General features: G+C 37.8%; 1 protein-coding gene across 1 annotated transcript in view; it reads right to left on the bottom strand.

Annotated features, from left to right (window-relative positions):
- Nucleotides 1–11,431, bottom strand: part of prkacab (protein kinase, cAMP-dependent, catalytic, alpha, genome duplicate b) — a 32,677-nt gene extending 21,246 nt beyond the window's left edge. The window contains exons 1-4 of the mRNA XM_057844095.1: nucleotides 10,952–11,431; nucleotides 6,678–6,739; nucleotides 4,294–4,422; nucleotides 2,132–2,230 (exon numbers count right to left, since the gene is read on the bottom strand). Coding sequence (XP_057700078.1) covers nucleotides 2,132–2,230; nucleotides 4,294–4,422; nucleotides 6,678–6,739; nucleotides 10,952–10,997 — 336 coding nt within the window. The 5' untranslated portion in view covers nucleotides 10,998–11,431. The remainder of the gene's footprint in view (nucleotides 1–2,131; nucleotides 2,231–4,293; nucleotides 4,423–6,677; nucleotides 6,740–10,951) is intronic.
- Nucleotides 11,432–21,283: the final 9,852 nt, after the last annotated feature.

A 21,283-nucleotide genomic window follows, 5' to 3' on the forward strand; every position in this document is an offset into this window, starting at 1 on the left:
TAGTTTAATGCTTTTTAAGGCCTGAAGTTTGACAAAATCCATTTAATGACTTTTAATGCTTTTTAATGACCTGCATAATCCCAGTAAAAGCACATGTGTAAGCAAAATACAATACACCTGAATAACACTCAAAATGTGCAATAAAGTGCGTATGACACCAAAAAGCATGTTTATTTCATATTTCACGCAGTGTTTTATGCTCCTGAATTAAATGGACCGCTTGGATGTGTGTGGAAGCGATCGTCTTATATAAAAAATGTTTTAATCCCGCGCCATGAAAATTTGTGACTTCCGGCTTCAATCTTGGGTTTCGGACGAATGCGAATGTGACGTCACCCGGGTCAGCATCTCACAGTACAGCATTGCTTAATAGCATGCAGCTGGCCTGCGGATTCAGCTGATTTTGCAGATTAATTCGTTTATTTTTCGCATCACACCAGCCAAACGGCCGCAGAAAATTGTTGCTGCACCAGGGAGAGGCGTGTGGGCCTTTTTGGGTTTCAAAAGGTTCCCGTTCACCGCGGATATTGGCCAAAACAAGCCCTACTACTGTGGGACCATTGGACTTACGAGGAAGTGAGTAAACATGGTATTTTGTATTATGTCAAATACTGGGATCATGGCACACGTTTTATTATAGAGGTGGCTTGCATTTTGTGGCTGATTGTCCACCGAAAATGCCACTCGGGACCATGTGGCAGCTACGCTGCTTCCCCGGCGAGCTCCCCTGTCCGTAGCAGGGGAACGAGCTGTAACTTGCTCGCCGCCGGGCAGGTTGCCGAAGACAATCGACAACCCCGCCGCCGTGTGATATGATCCGGGCTAGTTTTGTGTGATTTTTCGCTTTGAAAAGCAAAAATAAGACTTTGAGACGTCACTCGGTTGGGGTTAGCATGTCGGCTAGCTGTCATGCCTCTTGGTTTGTTTACACTGTCCGAAGCCGGGGCAGGGAAATGACAAAAGCCTGACTAACTACGGAGGCATAAAATATCGTTCTGGAGTTGCGACAGTAAAGGTGAAGTCGACAGTTTTGAACATTATTTTGCCATGTTGTACTGAATAAATGAATTTTTATTATTTCATATTCCATTTAGCACAAGACTGTTATTTGTCATGACCATACCATTTATTTAGCAACTGGGGAAAGGTACTTCGATAAAAACAATATCCTGTAAAAATATTGGAGAAGAGAGACTGAAACAATGACATTTTGCGGCTCTCTTTGTCCCATTTTCCTCGTTCTGAATAATTCTCCCTCAATGGGTTGAATTCTACATCAGATGAAACCATGACCCTGCCGACGTCATCCTCCTGTAGGGGACGCTAGAGCCCTAAAATGGTAGGCGTAGCTAAACGGCGGATTAAAAAACTAATTTCTCGTCATCTGCGCTTTGCCAAATTGTTGTATATAGTCGAATAGTCTCAAAATATGATTCAAATTCACATTATAATGCTATTTAAGACTTTTTTTTTATCCTGTCGTACGCACTTAGGTCCAACAGGAATTTGAATGAATTATGATATTTAAAAATAATAAATGAATCTAACAATATGTTTTGGATGCAAGACCAATTAATGTTTCCCTCCCGTCAAATTTTCAGGAATATCGTGTTAATTAAAGTTAACTCCCCATCCCTAATATACTTTTAACGCCGCCAAAATACTGTCTTTATCTTTCTTTAACTGAGGATAGAGTCTATCCTCTATCCGATAGACCTTATAGTCGAGTGCCAATAATAGCCACTAGAGGCCGCTGTGCTCTCCACAAATGGCAGTAAAACTGAAATGGGTCTGCAGTCAACCATATCAAAAATATGGGCTATAAACTGATTTAAAATGCAGATTGTCCTTGTTTATTTTACCAATATAAAAACTAGTTCATTGCTGTGTAGTATGTTAGGTTAGTATAAAATCCAGACACTGGGAAACCATGCTGCTAATAGGTTTATCTGAGACATCAAGGTATTCAATCCCGGGGCATTTAAGGTTCATCCAAACAGCTTAAATGGATAAAACCTTAATAGGAGTATGGCAACTAGGGAGCACGTCTGCTGTTGAAGTGTTCCCACATGGCATAAACCAACAACATTCACACAAATTCATAGGAAAAAAATCAGGAAAATGGCCTTACCTTGAACGAGTACTCTAAACGCACAAGGAAAGGAAAGTTAACGGCCTGAAGAATTCTCTTTTCATTCAGAGTGTGCTCTATCTGCTTGAGCTTGACCACCTAGAATTCAGACAGAGTGAAAAGATATATATATTATTCTGGAGAAGGGGTGTTGAATTCATTGGTTGCCATTGATGGTGATAGACTAATTCACTGGACTAAGACAGCCTATGTAAACAAAAAAAATTGAAGTCAAGTAAGTGATCATGTTTTAGTGCCACTGACTATTTCTGTCTGAATGGAATGACTTGTTTCATCTGGTTAAATAATAAATACAGTAAACATAAAATAAACTATTAGCTGTGAGATTAACCACTCCAGGGTATACTTGGCTTCTTGTGGAAAAAGGAAAGGATGCATATAGTAATTTTGAGTCTAACGAGATCTCATGTAGTGTTGCAACGATTAATCGATCAATTTCAGTAATTCGATTAGAAAACCAGACTCAAATAAATTTGTTTTGAAAGTGTTTGCATTAATTTTATTGCTTTGGGCGGACACACTGCCCTCTAGTGGCGACAGTGAATATGACATAACTCATTTCAAATGGCTGAACCCAGCTACTTGCCTGGCTCTGCCAGACTATTCTCCCTGTATTTTTCAAACACTGAGAGAAATAGTCTGGGAACCATCCCATTAACGGCCTTTTCGAGCAGGTACAAAATCAATCGACAAATCAGATTCGTTTATTTGCGTGACGTGTTCTTCACGAGCAACGTCGCTCTTGCGCGCCGAAAGTCGTCTCCACAACACAGATGTTCAACGGGATAACCGAGACCATGTTCCAATCCGCGGTAAATTCTGTTTTAAATTACCAAAAACACAGCGACACGAGTCATTGACAATAGTCTGTCTCGCGCTAGCCATGTTGAACAAACTCCGCTCTCTTCGTATGTTTACTTCTGTGCGCAAGTCCCTCGTCCTTCAGTCGTCAGTTAATAACGTCACGTCTGCCCGTCGCTGATTGGTCCATTCCGCTGTCTGTTTGCTGTGGCTTGCTCCGCCCTGGAAATTGAATCCGTGGGAATGGTGGCCAGACTCAATAGCTGGAACAGCGTTGAGTCTGGTGTACCAGGCAACCCAGCTACTTCCTGTTAGGACCAACATAATCTAATATTTTGATTGAGCTAATGTTTTTTAATGTATTCGTAATTTACTTTATAGATATATTTAGCGTTTTTTTTGCGGGAATATGTGTTTTAACCATTTTTTGAGAGCATTGTAAAAAAAATGTTAGCATTTTATAGCGTTTAAGCTAGCGGACTTTTGCTATGTAAGTTAGCCAAGTATTCTTCCTCTTTTATTTTTTTCAGCTCATTTTAAATTTTTTATGTTCCTAATCCGATTATTCAAACTAACTAGTTCATCGATTAATCTACTACTAAAATAATTGATAGCTGCAGCCCTAATTTCATGTGAACATCATTACACCTCAAATTTACTCCTTCAAAAACATTTTTCTCTGAACTGATGTCAAATACATATTCAGTCTTCCAATTTGCTAGTATGTTGACCAAAAAAAGGCATTGTATTGTATGAATCCATTTCATTAGGTTTTTCAAAGCAAAATTATTCTTGTTTTAAACAAATAACTTACATACATATCGAGTATAATATTAGATATTAAAATTTCCCATGAGCATCACTCAGTTTGCAGGCCAGTGAGAGCAGTGCTCCAAACTGGGCAGTTTAAATCTTCTATGAAAAGAAAGATTGGGGAGAAGGTTTCATATTTCCATATGTCGAGGTGAGCTTGACTATACTGTATACATCCAGATCAATTTTGGTGATTATAGTTCGCCATTTTCATCCATAATACCACAAGAATTGTGCTAAACGTGCTAAAGACGTGCTAAACAGTAGCACACCATGCATATCAAAATTATGCCGAGATTGATCTGCAAAATCAAAGTAGGCTGTAAGAATGCAGAACATGATGTAACTGTTTAGTTTTGACACTTGCTTCTGAGATGTCTTAAATTCCCCTTTTGATGTTGTTAAATATTCTGCATATGTGAAAATATTACCATTTTCCCTTAGGTTTACTGTTACGTGTAAACATCCCTTCTTTGTACATTAACTTTATGGAAGAGAGTGCATTCTGACCTCTGGCCTGGACTGACCTTCTGTTTGTTGAGGATCTTCATGGCGTAATGCTGTCCCGTTTCTCTGTGCCTCACCAGCATAACACGACCAAATGAGCCCGTGCCTAGAGTTTTCAACCTCTCAAACTGCTCCAGGCATGCAGTGTTCTGATAGGCCAAAATAAAAAAAGCGTCAGTTGGGTTCGTTTTTGTTTGATGTCGAATGTCTTTTCTAAACAATTACATTGCTTTAGAATGATAAACAGTACAATACTGTGTTGAAGGTCTTTTTAAACTTGTGCAACTTTTTTAATTGGACGAAAAGAAATTCTATTACCTTGCTAAAACGCTTCCTTCTCCTTTTGTTCTAAAAATGCTTAGAGCAGCTTAATAGCTATGGATACACTTTATTTGAATGCTTCTTCAGACTGTGTCATAATCATGACATGATACCTGCCATGAATTAATGCTTATGACAGATATCATTAACTCTTTCAGAGCAATGTAAGATAGACGTCCAATAATGTTGCTTTTTGTGTCCTTCTCTGAATTTAAATTGATGTGTCAATACTGTAGTAATTCTACTCATAGATTAGACATCTATTGCTGTCAGTGGTAGCCAATGAGTTATGTGTCATTCAGTAAATTACCGTATTTTTGGGATTACAAGCCTTTTATCTCACTTGTTGATTTTTATTGTGTATGATCTTTTGGTGTAATTATCCCATAATACAATGTGGAAACCTGCGGCTTATAGTTCAGTGTGGCTCATACTGTATATGAACAAATGCCATTTTCGTGTCAGATTTGGTGGGTGGCGGCTTATAGTCAGGTGCGCCTTATAGTCCGAAAATTACGGGGATGTCACTTGTGATGGAAAGTTGAGGTTTTGGGTCAGGACACCTAATGACATCTGTTGTAAGCATTCATTTATGTTGATGACAGGTGTCATATCATGATTATGAGTCTCATGACACCATCATAAGAAGCATTGAAATAAAGTGTTACCATATCTACAAATGCACACAATTACATTTCCATCACATTTTTTTCATCAGTAGCCTTGTTTTACCTACTGAAGTATGGTTTCTTTTATCTGTACTTAAGCTTATTAAATAAACACAGGAAAGCTTTTGTAACAGGAGTAAAAATAACATTATAGCAGTTTAATTTGATGTTTATATCATTTGAGCTAGAAATTTACAATGAAATATGTTTACTATATTTGCTGTTGTTATAACAAATTTATACAGCCATTCATAGGCGGAGTTTGACTTTTGGGGCAGGGGGGCCACAACATGTTGATGACCCCCAAACGCAGTGTCAGAAATAAAATTAACTTGCAAGAATATTTATAATAATAAGTTGACAATGATCGTTTTTCAATTCCCATCATTCTTGAGGGGAATTCTAAATGAGGCTGCTTAAGCAATACTTTTCGCCAAGATCGTCACCCACTGAATATGGTACGCCTGCCAGTGTTGTGCCAATGTCGTTACCCAAGTCAAAAAATTGTATCCTCTAGGCGGAGCCATATGTAGGTAGATTTGTGTCTTTATTACTCAATCAAAAAAAGTCACTTCAATCAAAATATATATTTTCGATCAAAAAAAGTCGCTTCAACCAAAAAAAATGTGTTTGAATGCGAAAATAAATTTGAAACACATGTGAAAGCTATTTTTGTTTGATTGAATTTTTTTTTTTTTTTTTTTTTCCATTGAAGCAACTTTTTTGGTTGAAGTAATGTTGATTTGTGTTTGGGCCACATTTTAGCAAGGACGTTTTTGTTTTTATTATTCAATCAAAAAATAAGTTGCTTAAAAAATATATAAATATAAAAAGAAAAAGAAAAATCACTTCAATCAAAAAACTGAAAAATTTCAATCATAGAAAACTTTTCTGAATGCGAAAAAATATTTGAGATTAAAAAATTTGCATTTGAACACTTAATTTTTCATTGAAAAAGTTTTCTCTGATTGAAGCAATCCGTTTTGTGTTTGGGCCATATAATGGGTAGGACGTTTGTGTCCAAACCATTCAATTCCCCAAAAAGTTGCTTCAATCAAAAAAAAAAAAAAAAAAAAAAAAAAAAAATATATATATATATATATATATATATATATATATATATATATATATATATATATATATATATATATATATATAAATAATATATGGCCCCTCCTTAAAATCCGCTTATGGAGCCATTCCCATGAAAGAGTTCATTCCTTTCCTCAAAAGTCACAGCCAATGATCTGAATTACTCAGTTACAATTTTAAAGTTAGTACAGGACGTAAATGCTGAATATTTGTCATTAACTAATCTCTACTTGATAAGAGACACGTTTTGACCTGAACAGGAAAAACATGAAAGTATATTTTCCACTGAGAACCTTTAGTAACTATTGGATGGTTTTTCTCACCTGTTCAGGGTTCTCCCACTTCTTCAGGAAGTCCTCTTTGGCTTTAGCAAGGAACTCCTTGACTATAAAAGAACAATACCAACAGTAATTTAGGTTTTGTCAATTAAGAGAAGAAAAAACAAACACACAAAAACTGTATCAACTATCTTGGTAATTGAAAGTATTGTATGGCTAGACCTGTCGCATAAAAAGGTGTTCTATAATAAGTAGTAGGCATGTGACAATATAGCAATAAGGTGATATGTAACAAAATGTTGTTTCTCAATATTTTATCGACATGCTCGCACCAAGAATCGATGAATTGTTTTAAAATGGTGTCACTGTTTGAAAAAGAACCCACCAGGTTGTACCCAAAATTTTTGACTACAGAAGTTTCTGTTAGGAAAGACACTATTTTGCTTACAGGAATGTTGCAATAATATAGTGTTCTGTATACATTTACAGAAAAGTTGCACTGGAGTGTTATTGTAGTCTGTGTGGAAGACAAGAGTTTTTGACAGATTGTCCACAAAAGTGTAAAAGAAAAATGTTAAATGTTTTTTTTTTTTCTATTTCAAAATAGCTTGATTTTCTCTTCATAGCAACACTTTTAACTTTTCAGTTTTGGTCGATTTTAGCGACGCCGGTGGACAAAAGCGGTAGTGCTTTGCCTTAAGAAAGACTGCATTTCTCATAAGGACCAGCACACACCCACACAGTGCCGTAAAATCATGATGGTCGCCTGCTCGGGGATTAAACAATATTTCTGTTTCCACCGTCTTTGTAAGGGATGAGAACTAATAAGGTAATGAATTCAGTTGTGGCTTAACAATATGCCTTACCCAATGTAAAACACATACCACTACTACTATTAATATGAATTAGTTGAATATTAATGGAGAGCGAGCGTAAGAGACAGAGCGCATGTGTATGACTCGTATCATTATTTACACATTTATACAGACACCCACCCACACCCTCTCTCAACAAAGATAGTCGCCAGAGAGGAAAAAACACAACACGCTGTATTGTGAAAATGTTATTTTGAACAGATGTTTACACTGACGGAATACTTTACGAAAGTAGGCTAAGGGTAGAGAGTAAACTAGTTAGCTGTCTTAGCATGCTAACCACCCACGTTATCTGCCTCGTTAACAAGCTTATGTTATAGTATTTGTTTTACCATTGCAAGACACACTAAAGAAGCTCTCGTTGCTGGTGGGAAACATTCATGACAGCATTTACTTGCCTTAAATTTTGTGTAAAGTGACAGATGGTCAAGTAAATGTGAAATCATGTTGGAGGTCATGCCATCTGTTTCTTTTCGGGAGCTGAAGTACTCCCATACTAGTGACTTTATCTTTTTTGAAGGGGGAAAAAAAATACATAAAAAATAGGTAATACCCTATTACGGTATGACGAAAAATTTTAGTGGTTTTGAAACTGACAGTTTCATACGACGGTAAAACCTTGAAACCAGAAACCGGCACATGCCTACTCACAAAAACTATTTTCCCTAATACTTCAAAGCTGATAAAGGTGAAAAAATACTAAATTGACACACATAATTTGCCTTCACATGAAAAAATTTGGCGGGCTGGATTTGGCCACTGTAAGCCCTAACTTTGCCACTTCTGAATGAACATGAACATGTTTTTTTCCCCCCTTCTTCTTATGTGTGGCACTCTGGGTGCTGCGCACCTCGCGAAGTCATTTTGGATGGTTTTGTTTAGGGGTGTAAATGTCTAAAAATAAATGAATAAAAAGGAACCAACAAGTTGCTACCAAAATCTTTCACCATAATAGTGTCTCAGTTAACTCTAAGGCTGCATTGACGTTGCATGACGCCCAAAGCATATAGACTGGGGTTTTTCAGGGCATTTACAGGTCACTTGCGGTTAATTTTAGGGCATTTATAGGTCATTTCCTATTGAGTTTGAGTCACTGCCTATTCAATTGGATGATTCCCAGGTCACTTCCAGTTCTATAACTCAAAAGCAACAGGAATTGACCCATAAAATACCCCAATATCAACAGGAGGTAACTGAACATCAACAGGTAAATGACCTTAAATGGCCCAAAATTACCTCATTGCCTGGCATTGGCTGCCACTGACGGCCATAGACGTTCAATCCGTTTGAAGAGGGAGGGATGGCAGCGAATGAACGAATGTTCATTTGCTCACACTGGTTCGGACGTCTACTTGTGATAGACTAATTCCAATTCACATTCGTTCATTCGCTGCCATCCCTCCCATTTCAAATGGATTGGACGTCTACTGTATTTTTCAGACCATAAGTCGCAGTTTTTTTTCCCCCAAAGTTTGGCTGGGGGTGCGACTTCTACTCAGACTTCTGTGTGAAATTATTAACACATTATGATATCATTTCCCATGTTATTTTGGTGTTTTGCAGTGACACTGATGGTTTGGTAAATTTGTTAGCATGTTCTTTATGCTATAGTTATCTGAATAACTCTTAATAGCTATAGCCACGTTCGCATTCTACCTTTGGCAATGTGTGTTCAATTGTATTATTGACTTTTTTATATTGAAATACATTAGGGCTGTCAAAATTATTGCGTTAACGAGAGGTAATTAATTTTTTAAATTAATCCCGTTAAAATATTTGACGCAATTAACGTGCAAATGCCCTGCTCAAACAGATTAAAATGACAGCACAGTGAAAGGTGTACTTGTTGTGTTTTTCGGAGTTTTGCCGCCCTCAGCTGGCGCTTGGGTGCGACTGATTTTATAGGCTTCAGCACCCATGAGCATTGTGTAAGTAATTATTGACATCAACAATGGCGGGCTACTAGTTTATTTTTTGATTGAAAATTTTACAAATTTTATTCAAACGAAAACATGAAGAGGGGTTTTAATATAAAATTTCTATAACTTGTACTAACATTTATCTTTTAAGAACTACAAGTCTTTCTATCCATGGATCGCTTTAACAGAATGTTAATAATGGTAATGCCATCTTGTTGATTTATTGTTATTATAAAGAAATACAGTACTTATGTACCGTATGTTGAATGTATATATCCATCTTGTGTCTTATCTTTCCATTCCAACAATAATTTACAGAAAAATATGGCATATTTTATAGATGGTTTGAATTGCGATTAGTTAATTTTTAAGCTGTAATTAACTCGATTAAAAAATTTAATCGTTTGACACCCCTAAAATATATGCATTTAGTTTGTGGCGCTTTCATGGCTGCAAATCTACGTTCATTGTTTATGCTTGTAAAATATCTTTACAGATGCAACGCCTGTGTCTATCATCTTTTCTGTTGTTGTGTGTTTTCCACCCGCGATCCGACTCTTAAAAGCCAGTTCTGTGGTTGTTTGAACGATGTGCTAATGCTAGCGAACGCATGCTAACCATTTGTGTCATTGCTGTAATAGCACCTAGTTATCATTTACGTTGATGCGAACCTGTTTGGCATCGAGGACGAAACTGATTCAGCAAATTATACGGACGTCCAGCATCGTCATTTGGGAGTTTAGCTCGTTGTATAGCCAGGACCGAGCCGTAGCGTCCTGGTGAGGACAGTACATTCGCATTTCGTTGTTCATGCATCATGTAACATCATACTGTACACTTATTCAGCATGTTGTTCTCTATTGTATTTTAATATTAAATTGCCTTTCAAGATGACATATCTGTTCTATGTGTTGGATTTTATCAAGTAAATTTCCCCGAAAAATGTGACTTATATTTCGGTGCGACTTATATGTTTTTTTCCTCTTCGTTGGGCATTTTATGGCTGGTGCGACGTATCTTCAGGTGCGACTTATAGTCCGAAAAATACGGTACTAGTGATAAACTCATTCCAATTCACAGCAGAAGCCTGTTTTTCTGTTTATGAGTTGTTGGTCAGAAAATCATTCTCGGATATTCTACAAATGTATCGATAATCGTTGGATCGCGAGCTTATCGTGAGCTTTGTATCGCAAATCGTATCGTATCATGATGTATCAAGTTTTGTTATCTAATTTCGCTCCATGAGGGATGCCAAACATTAGTATAGGGTTGATGTCTTTCAATAGTACTGTGCATCACTGCAATCACAAACCACGTCATGAACGTACTATACAGAACTTACATAATGTACTGCTCGCGTTGTACAAATGTTGTGATCAGCGAACGGTGATACTCTCAAGTGTGTACTATTTAGATCTCACACAAACGAAATGGATCCGTCGTAAGGCCTCAAACGCTATCGAAAGAAGGCGGGCGCCAGGCAGGTGACGCTCAGGTGTGAAGCGTGATGCTTTGCTCTACTCACCGCTTTCCATCTCGCTGCCCTTCCTGGCCGTGGGCGCGTTGCCCATGATGACAACCTGTCAACGGAGGATGGCTCACTCTCGGGCTCCGCCAAGCAGGTCAAAGCTCGATTTGGACAGGACGCTATTTCCTAAATCCAAACAATGTGTCGATTTGGAACCGACTGATACCGCGAGGGTGCAGCCGCGCTTCCGTCTGAACGCGGAGGAGCCAGTCTTCTCCGATACCTCCTTGCAGCCCCTCCGAGCGAGGCCCCCTGGCTTCCCACCTTCACCCCAGCGCCCAAAAAAACACAGCAAAGGGGAGGGCGGGGATGCGGTGTTGTCAGTCGAAAGCCTTCACGTCGGCAAATTGTTTTTTCCAATCCAATGTCCACCTATTTCGAAGGAAATTCGTCCAAATCAACATTGGCCCCCTGTAGCCCCGGAGATGAGAGGGATGACGGAACTACAGCCCGTTGAACGTCCCGCCCACTAAACAGAATCCAACTTGATTGACAGCGCAGCTTCGGCTCCTCATTGGTTTACAATCTACGGCGACGTCCAAAGCAGCGCTGTGATTGGTCCTCCGCAATCCAACGGCAGTATCCTACCGCCCTACTAAACTAAGGTGGGGTGGTGGGCGGGAATGGTGTAACGTCACTGATATTTTCCTCCGCCGCTGAGCTGGCGTGGAGGGACCGTGACAATGTTTAGAGGTGCGATGCTGTCGTTTGACTGCCGAAGGTGCGGTACTCTTTATTTCCTCCCAAAACACGCAGTCTCTCTCCGGTCTCCTCAGTAGTCTACCCCGCCCCCCTTTCCCGCCGCTAAGCGACTCATACGCGTTCCGCCGAGTGACGTCAACCACGAGCTATTTTTAGAAATGTTGGTCAGAATGGAACGCACGCGCGGCGCGGTCTGGCCAGCTTGGCAGGACGCGGCATGGCAGACGGACGCGGGAGGGAGAGAAAAAGAGAGCACAGCTTTCGTGCAGCAACAATCAACAGACCCAAATGCAAACGGATCATCAGTACCTTACTGTACACCTGGGTCATTCCAGAACTGGAAGACATATAGTTACCACAGTATAATCACGCTTTCACAAGTGTCTGCAACCAAAAGACAAAAAAAAAAACAACAACCTTTTGCTACTGATTTCTGTAAAGTGAATCCATCGAGGAAAAATGTCCACTGCTGACTCCATACAGTGGTATGCAAAAGTTTGGGCACCTCTAATCATTAAAAAGAAAATGTCCCTTTGTAAATCACCGATTGTTTGGAACAAATATTTCTGTTTAATATGTAATATAGCAGATGAATACAGTAATATTTGAGAAACGAAATGCAGTTTATAGGATGAACAGAAAGTGCGTAATAATGATTTAAAGAAAAATAGGCCGGTGCATAAATTTGGGCACCCTTGTTTTTTAATTGTTTAGAAAATCTTAGGACTAAAATTTGTTTGATAAACTGACTGACGTTGACCAATATGTATGGAGGACCAGGAGTGCAAAAATTAAATACAGTGCCTTGCAAAAGTATTCGGCCCCCTTGAACCTTGCAACCTTTCGCCACATTTCAGGCTTCAAACATAAAGATATAAAATTTTAATTTTTTGTCAAGAATCAACAACAAGTGGGACACAATCGTGAAGTGGAACAAAATTTATTGGATAATTTAAACTTTTTTAACAAATAAAAAACTGAAAAGTGGGGCGTGCAATATTATTCGGCCCCCTTGTGTTAATACTTTGTAGCGCCACCTTTTGCTCCAATCACAGCTGCAAGTCGCTTGGGGTATGTTTCTATCAGTTTTGCACAACGAGAGACTGACATTCTTCCCCATTCTTCCTTGCAAAACAGCTCGAGCTCAGTGAGGTTGGATGGAGAGTGTTTGTGAACAGCAGTCTTCAGCTCTTTCCACAGATTCTCGATTGGATTCAGGTCTGGACTTTGACTTGGCCATTCTAACACCTGGATACGTTTATTTTTGAACCATTCCATTGTAGATTTGGCTCTATGTTTTGGATCATTGTCCTGTTGGAAGATAAATCTCCGTCCCAGTCTCAGGTCTTGTGCAGATACCAACAGGTTTTCTTCCAGAATGCTCCTGTATTTGGCTGCATCCATCGTCCCGTCAATTTTAACCATCTTCCCTGTCCCTGCTGAAGAAAAGCAGGCGCAAACCATGATGCTGCCACCACCATGTTTGACAGTGGGGATGGTGTGTTCAGGGTGATGAGCTGTGTTGCTTTTACGCCAAACATATCGTTTTGCATTGTGGCCAAAAAGTTCAATTTTGGTTTCATCTGACCAGAGCACCTTCTTCCACATGTTTGGTGTGCCTACCAGGTGGCTTGTGGCAAACTTTAAACGAGACTTTTTGTGGATATCTTTGAGAAATGGCTTTCTTCTTGCCACTCTTCCATAAAGGCCAGATTTGTGCAGTGTACGACTGATTGTTGTCCTATGGACAGACTCTCCCACCTCAGCTGTAGATCTCTGCAGTTCATCCAGAATGATCATGGGCCTCTTGGCTGCATCTCTGATCAGTTTTCTCCTTGTTTGAGAAGAAAGTTTGGAGGGACGGCCGGGTCTTGGTAGATTTGCAGTGGTCTGATGCTCCTTCCATTTCAATATGATGGCTTGCACAGTGCTCCTTGAGATGTTTAAAGCTTGGGAAATCTTTTTGTATCCAGATCCGGCTTTAAACTTCTCCACAACAGTATCTCGGACCTGCCTGGTGTGTTCCTTGGTTTTCATAATGCTCTCTGCACTTTAAACAGAACCCTGAGACTATCACAGAGCAGGTGCATTTATACGGAGACTTGATTACACACAGGTGGGTTCTATTTATCATCATCGGTCATTTAGGACAACATTGGATCATTCAGAGATCCTCACTGAACTTCTGGAGTGAGTTTGCTGCACTGAAAGTAAAGGGGCCGAATAATATTGCACGCCTCACTTTTCAGTTTTTTATTTGTTAAAAAAGTTTAAATTATCCAATAAATGTTATTCCACTTCACGATTGTGTCCCACTTGTTGTTGATTCTTGACAAATAAATTAAACTTCATATCTTTATGTTTGAAGCCTGAAATGTGGCGAAAGGTTGCAAGATTCAAGGGGGCCGAATACTTTTGCAAGGCACTGTAAATACACAATTAAATAAATTATTAAATGTGTCATTAAAATGCCTCAGTTTCAGTATTTATTTCGATTTTTTAAAAATTTCAATTTACATGTATTTATTTCAATTTATATACAGTATTTCCATTTAATAATTTGTGTATTTATTTAATTTTTTTGCACTCCTACTTGCAAACAAGAGTGCAAGAATGAAATAAATAAAAAATGAAATAAATGTTGAAATAATGAAATAAATAAAATTGAAATAAATATATATTGGAATATATATATGTTGAATAATATGGAAATAAATGTGGAAATAAAGAAGTAAAAATTGAAATACATGAATGTAAATTGAAATAAATAAAAAGTGAAGTAAACATTGTAAAATATATAAAAATTGAAATAACTAAACATAAATTGAAATAAATAAAAATCTAAATACATATAAATCGAAATAAAATGAACACTGAAATAAATATTGAAAGAGAAGCATTTTAATGACAAATTGAATAATTTATTTACTTGTGTATTTATTTATTTAACTTTTTGCACTCCTGGTCCTCCATAGGAACAGGAGTGCAAGAATGAAATAAATAAAAAGCGAAATAAATAATGAAATAAATACATAACAATTTAAATTGAAAAAAAAAAAATGTTGAAATGAATAAATATATATTGGAATAAATGAATAAATGTTGAAATAAATAAAATGGAAATAAATAAAAATTGAAATAAATAAGTAAAAATTGAAATAAATAATGAATATAAATTGAAATTTTAAAAAAATCGAAATAATATACTGAAATAAATGAATAAATATTGAAATAGAAGCATTTTAATGACACATTTAATAATTTAGTTAATTGTGTATTTATTAGATTTTTGCACTCCTGGTCCTCCATGTACATGAAGCCAATCATGAGCAAGGATATATAATAAATGACGCAACTAAAACATCCTATTTCATATTAACATGCAGTATTTCATGCTCCTGAATGAAACGGACTGCTTGGCTGTTTGTGGACACGATCTATATATTTATTCAACTTTTTGAATCCTGCGCCATGAAAATGAGAAACTTCCGTTGAGAGTCTCAGGCTACGTCTACACTAGGATGGATAATGGCCTTAAACGTATAATTAGTTAAGCTATAGGGCATGTCGGCTACACTAATGTACCTATTGTCCGGAGATTTTATTACACGGGGTAGGGGAACCGTGTCATTTCATAAACTACGGACCCGCCGCCTAGTATAGCTAGGGTATCCGTATAACAATTGGATACAAAGGAAGTGATGTCATGGAGCGCAACATCACTATTTTTTTGTGTGGCATTACGGCATTGTAAACAATGGCGGCGAATAGCACAGCCGCGGCTGTTCTGCCCCTCCTCTTAAAACTGAAAGACCTTGTAAATCTTACGCTTGAATATGACTGGTGAAGACATCGAACAACGCAGAAAAATTATAAGCTTCCGGTTCAGAGGTGACCCACGCTAACGATGACGTCACACACGAACTGCTCCTTTTTGCGCATGCGTACTCAGCGCAAATGCAGGCGTCCCGTGCAAGAATGCAGCGTTTATAAACGTATCTTAAACGTAGTGCGGACAGTTATAAATATTGTCCGAATCACAAGGCAACAAAATTATCCGTCCTAGTGGAGACGTAGCCTCAAATTGAGGAACAAGGCGGATGTGACGTTGGATGAAAACAAAATCACTACAAAACTGTATTGTTGTTTGCAGAAGGAATGCGGATTCAGCTGATATTGCGGATTAATTCGTTTATTTTTTGCATCAAGTAAGCCAGAAGTGCTGCAGGCTTTTGTTGCTACACCAATGAGAATTAGATGAGCCTTTTTGGGTTTCCAAAAGATCCTGTTCACCGCGAAGAATGAGCAAAACAATTCCGACAATCGAGGGACCATTGGACGGAAGGGCAGGCAGTGGAAACGGGAAAGCTAAGTGTTTAATTTTATGTCAGACACTAGGATCATGTCACACGTTTTAATTGGGAGATAACTTGCATTTTGTGGGTGACAATGCTCGCCCGTTGAAGGCGGGAGTGGTTGCCTTCATCAGTCGAATGGTGCCAATTCTGAAACCCCATTGGAGGGTGCGATTCCAGTGGCAATGATCGTTTTGTGGCAAACTCTGAACGCGGCCAGAGTTGCTGTTCGGTGGACGTAGACACACTTGTCACAGCCGATGAATACTTGATAAATGTGCTTTTTTTGGAAGTGTGGGACACTAAAAAATGGGTCTCACACCTCCAATTGCTAAGCTAAATGAGATCTCGATGTACGCTTGTGTGGAATTGTAGTTCCCAACAAAAACCAAAAACTATCCCTTTCTTGCTGAAACTTGTAAACCTCTTTACAAGGCTATTACAATCTCTCCTACTCCTTAAAATAAGACTGTTTTCTTGTGCTATAAGTGGAATCAATCGAGAGTCAGGCGACCGGGCCGAGTTCTAGCCGCGAAGAAGCTGAGCGAAGTAATTCCCACTTTGATTAACTGGCAGAGGAGGTGTGGAAGTGGTCGTGCTGTAAACATATTGGACTAAACCACAACAAATGCACATGTATGTTTTAAATATTACTTTATTTGTATACTGCATAAACTCCAAACTACTCACGCATGGGCTCAAATGCACAATACTTGATGTGTCGCGGGACATCGATGGAATGCAAATTTTATTTTCCTTCATTTAATAATTATATATTTTCATTTGATACTTCAAAATACTTCCAAACTGCGAACATGTTGCCTGTGAAGCGTTTTAGCTCGCTGTGTTTTGATTATGTAATCACAAGAGGACCGCTGTTCTTCAAAACATTTTGTAGTAAATGCTCGGTCTTTTAAGCGAAAATGCAATTTGAGCTATTTTTGGCCCAAAGTTTTCAGCGGCGAATTTTCGGTCACATTTCTGTAAAATTGGTGTTTAAGGAAAATTGGTTTGATAATGGTATTGTGTTTGTCACAGACTTGATGGATAGCAAGCGGATGATTTTAAGTTATTCAGACTTACGGAACAAATTTAAATAGAATTGTTCCAACTGAGTTTGTAGGGTGAGCCCTTTACCATGGATTCACTTGATTAGAAGTTTTTAATTAATAATGACACTTCATCAGTTTTGCCAAAGTTACTGATTGAAAACTGTATGTTGACTGATAAAAGGTGTGACAAGTTCATCGGCAAAGTTTTTAAAATTAGACCATTTCATAATTTTATCTGGACAAATTTTGTGGCAAGAAAGGAATTGTGTACAATCTAATACATTGACAAAAGCCAACTCTGAATATATTGGATGGCCTATTATGACAAAAGTGAAGAAAACTCATTTTCAAATAATAAATAAAATATACCCGGTGGGAGAGTTTTTAAGGGAGAGATTTGGATTTGAGGTGGATCAGTGTTCCTTTGGCGGGGGAAAAATGAAACCGTGGAATATATGTTTGTTATATGTCGCGGTGCTTCTGGGTGGATGTTGGAGATTGGCTGTCTCTTAGAGTGGATGACACTCCAAAATTTCAATTATATCACGTTCTGTTTTTATGCATAGTTTGGACCCTTCTGTATCAAATATTGTCAATGTAATGTTGGCAAAATACCATATTTACTGTGCTAATGAAGAAACACCAGACCTTCCTTTGTTGTCTTAATCAAGGAATTTGATAGATTTTATACTTGCCTGGACTGGTGTGAACAAAGACATTAAGTCAAGACCCTGTACCTATTTTGCCTGTCATATATATTTTTCAAAAGTATTTAATTGTATATATTGCTCCCGTTTTGTCATGATTGAGTTATATGGGTTGAAATTCCCCTAATTTTCATTTATTTTACGTTGTTATAAATTGTGATTTATGTTTTGGTTCATATTGTAAAACTGCATTGTATTTTATATACCGTCAGGTTGGTAAATTTAAATAAATAAACAAAGTAAAACAAAGCAAACAAACAAACAAACAAACAAAAAACTCACACCATGATCTCTGCGCTTTTATCGCCACTTGGTGGCCAAAAGTGGCCACACCTGAAGGATATTGAATTTGCACACCTCAATGTGCGACCAAAACAGCTTAATTGTTTTAATTCAGGGTAATTATGTTGCCTCATGCATTTTGGTATATGAAATTAATTTCATTCTCATTATAACATCCTTTATTACTTTCGGCATTTTCACATTTAGTTTTTTAGGAGTTGCTCAAATAACTGTAGCAAATTATTTTATTCATGCATATTTGTCTGAGTGCGTTTTTTTTTTTTTTTTTTTTTTTAGACCTGTCCTGTTCAGCTGTTTGACACGCAGAATGAAAGTCTAAGTGTCTGGATGATCTGAAGTTTTATTGTTTCAAACTGAGAGTATGACATACTCCCATTTTGCTCATTCAACATACCTCGTTGATTATGACAAAGCAGCGACCATGAAGGGGTTATGGGGGAACAGAAGAAAAGAAACACAAACAACAAGAAATGCATTGAACGCCTACACTATGAATATGTTGGCGTTATCGTCAGCCATTTCCGGTTGACACCATGTGGGGGGCCTGTTGACCAGGGAAAGGGGGGGGGGAGTCTATAAGCTAAGTGATTGGGAGGGGTGGAGTGTACACAAATCAGCTCTGTGATCTAGAAACCAGTAATCGTGTGAATCCCTTATGAGTGTAAGCCCGTTGGCGACTGACCCTACGCCGCCCCGTCCGAGTGCGCCCAATCACATCCAGCCGCACCCGAGCCCCAACAAACACGCGACAGTCACGCAAACGAACTGAGACGCTGCCCGGGCACCAACTCAGGGCCACGGCCCCAACCCAGCCAGCCCGGGGAGGGAGGGCGCCAGGGGGGGATCCATTGCAGCCCATCCCTCCTCCCGCAGTCCAGCAAAGGAGCCATCGTCACCCCTCCACCCTGTTTTTGGGAGACGGAAAGTATTGTGGTATATGAAATTAATTTAACTCTCATTATAACAGACATTTTTACGATGACCCAAGTACTGGAACTTTTATTTTTTAGAAGTTAATAACTCATATTTACCTAATTTAATATTGCTAGCAAAATGATTATTGTACACTACTTCTATTTAGAGTTTTTCCCAATTGCTAAAACCCCAAATCCAACCCACTGAAACCAAATGAGGAAATGTCAAACACATTTGATAAAACCAGCCCCCTTTTGACAATACCACAAACATTTCACATGGACTCAATTCACAAAACACAATTTGTAATTGTTGTCATAAAACTGTCATGCTCCATAAATCACATTTACTCATCCAATTCTCTTATACATAGACATGTATTTTAATCAGTTTTTATTCATTAATTTTATCTTTTATATATTTCACTTGCTAAATAGTTCTGATTTGAATAATTGTGTTTTTAGCCTTATATTTGACATTCTCTGTACTGATAGGGAGAAGCTCCAATTTCATTCTGCAGCTTGTTGGGAAATGACAAAATTGCATTCCCTGTAATTAGCGTGTGTGTAGGGGTGGACTTCAAAGTTTTCCAAAAGACTGTGTAAAGTTTTATAATCTAGTTAGCCTTGATTGAACAGCTCACTCTACCTCATGCAACCCATGATCAGAATAACACCTATATTATTATTATTATTTTTACCTATTTACTTACGCATGTTTGACATCTTGGTCAGTAGTAACAGCTAGCTTCTATTCCTGAGAGAACGCTAACATCAGCACAGATTTCAACTCTGTTGTTTTACTATAAACATTAAATCATGTAATAAAATTGGTAAATTTGATCCGTATAATCAACAAATCAATCTGTTGATTGTTCATGACCTATTAATGATGAATATGTAGCAGAAAATTGGAATACTGAAGGTACAGATTTCACTTTTTAAGCTTTAACCCCTTTAGACCTCAATCAAATCAATAAATACACAGAATTTAGTTGCTATTGCCACTTCTGGGTGATGACTGGACAGAACTTTAACCACTGAAATCAAATCATGAGGTTTAGCATGCCCTCTTTGCCATTTTTGGCTCTTTGAAAATGGGTGAAATAAAACGCAACTTCAAAAAGGCAAATGTGAGTGGTCATTTCTCATCAAAACAATGTAACATTAAAAATAACCAATGAAAAGATGAAATACCCCAGACCAAAAAAATGCACTTTGTTCTGGTATTTGAGTGGAGTAGAAATCGATGAAGATTTTTTTTTAATTTTGCCCCGCAGAAAAAATGTGGGTCTGAAAGGGTTAATGTCCTTCAATTCTAATATGACCCACCTGTGTTCTCCCAATGATATTTACACTTCTAGTAATCATTCAGTCTAAAAAATGTACAAAATTATTATTAATAGAGATGATCGAGCCGATCGATCGGGTCCGATCACGTCATTTTCAAAGTATCGGAATCGGCAAAAAAATATCGGCCATGCCTTTTTTTTTATATATATATTTTTTAATTAAATCGTTTTCTAATTGTATTTAATGTTACAGACATAATATGTTACACTCACCCAGTCTTTAGTTTAGGCTTAAGGTAGGGTTATCAAATTTATCCTAATAACGGCAGTAATTAATTTTTAATAAAATGTATCACATTAAAATATTTAACGCAATTAATGCATGCGCTGCATGACCCACTCATTGTCGCGCTCAATCTGCAATGGCGCCGTTTTACCTATATAGAGAGATAAAAGGCAGCGTAAAATGAGTAAAGTGAAATTTGGCAGCCTTCGGAGCCTTTTTTTGATTTGCTAAAGCCTTACACTCACTCTCCCTACGATAAGACATATCATGGAAAGCATTGTGGGGAAACAAGGTAGCACTTGATCTTATTCTTAACACCTTATTTTATTAGCCAATGCAGAGAAGATATATGAATTGGTAGCACAACGCACAGTCATGGTTCCACTTCCCATCATGCATTTGGCCATGGCTACAGTATCATTTACTGAAAGCTCAACAAATACACTAGATGGCAATAATTAGTCACAATATACAAAGTCACAAGTCTTTCTATCCGTGGATCCCTCTCACAGAAAAAATGTTAATAATGAAAATGCCATCTTGAGGATTTATAGTCATAATAAACAAATACAGTACTTATGTACTGTATGTTGAATGTATATATTTGTCCGAGTTTTATTCATTTTTTTCTTAATACATTGCCAAAATGTATATGATCGGGAAAAATTATCGGGAATGATTGGAATTGAATCGGGAGCAAAAAAAAGCAATTGGATTG

Source organism: Corythoichthys intestinalis, chromosome 8, assembly GCF_030265065.1.
Source record: "Corythoichthys intestinalis isolate RoL2023-P3 chromosome 8, ASM3026506v1, whole genome shotgun sequence".
Classification (NCBI taxonomy): Eukaryota; Metazoa; Chordata; class Actinopteri; order Syngnathiformes; family Syngnathidae; genus Corythoichthys; species Corythoichthys intestinalis.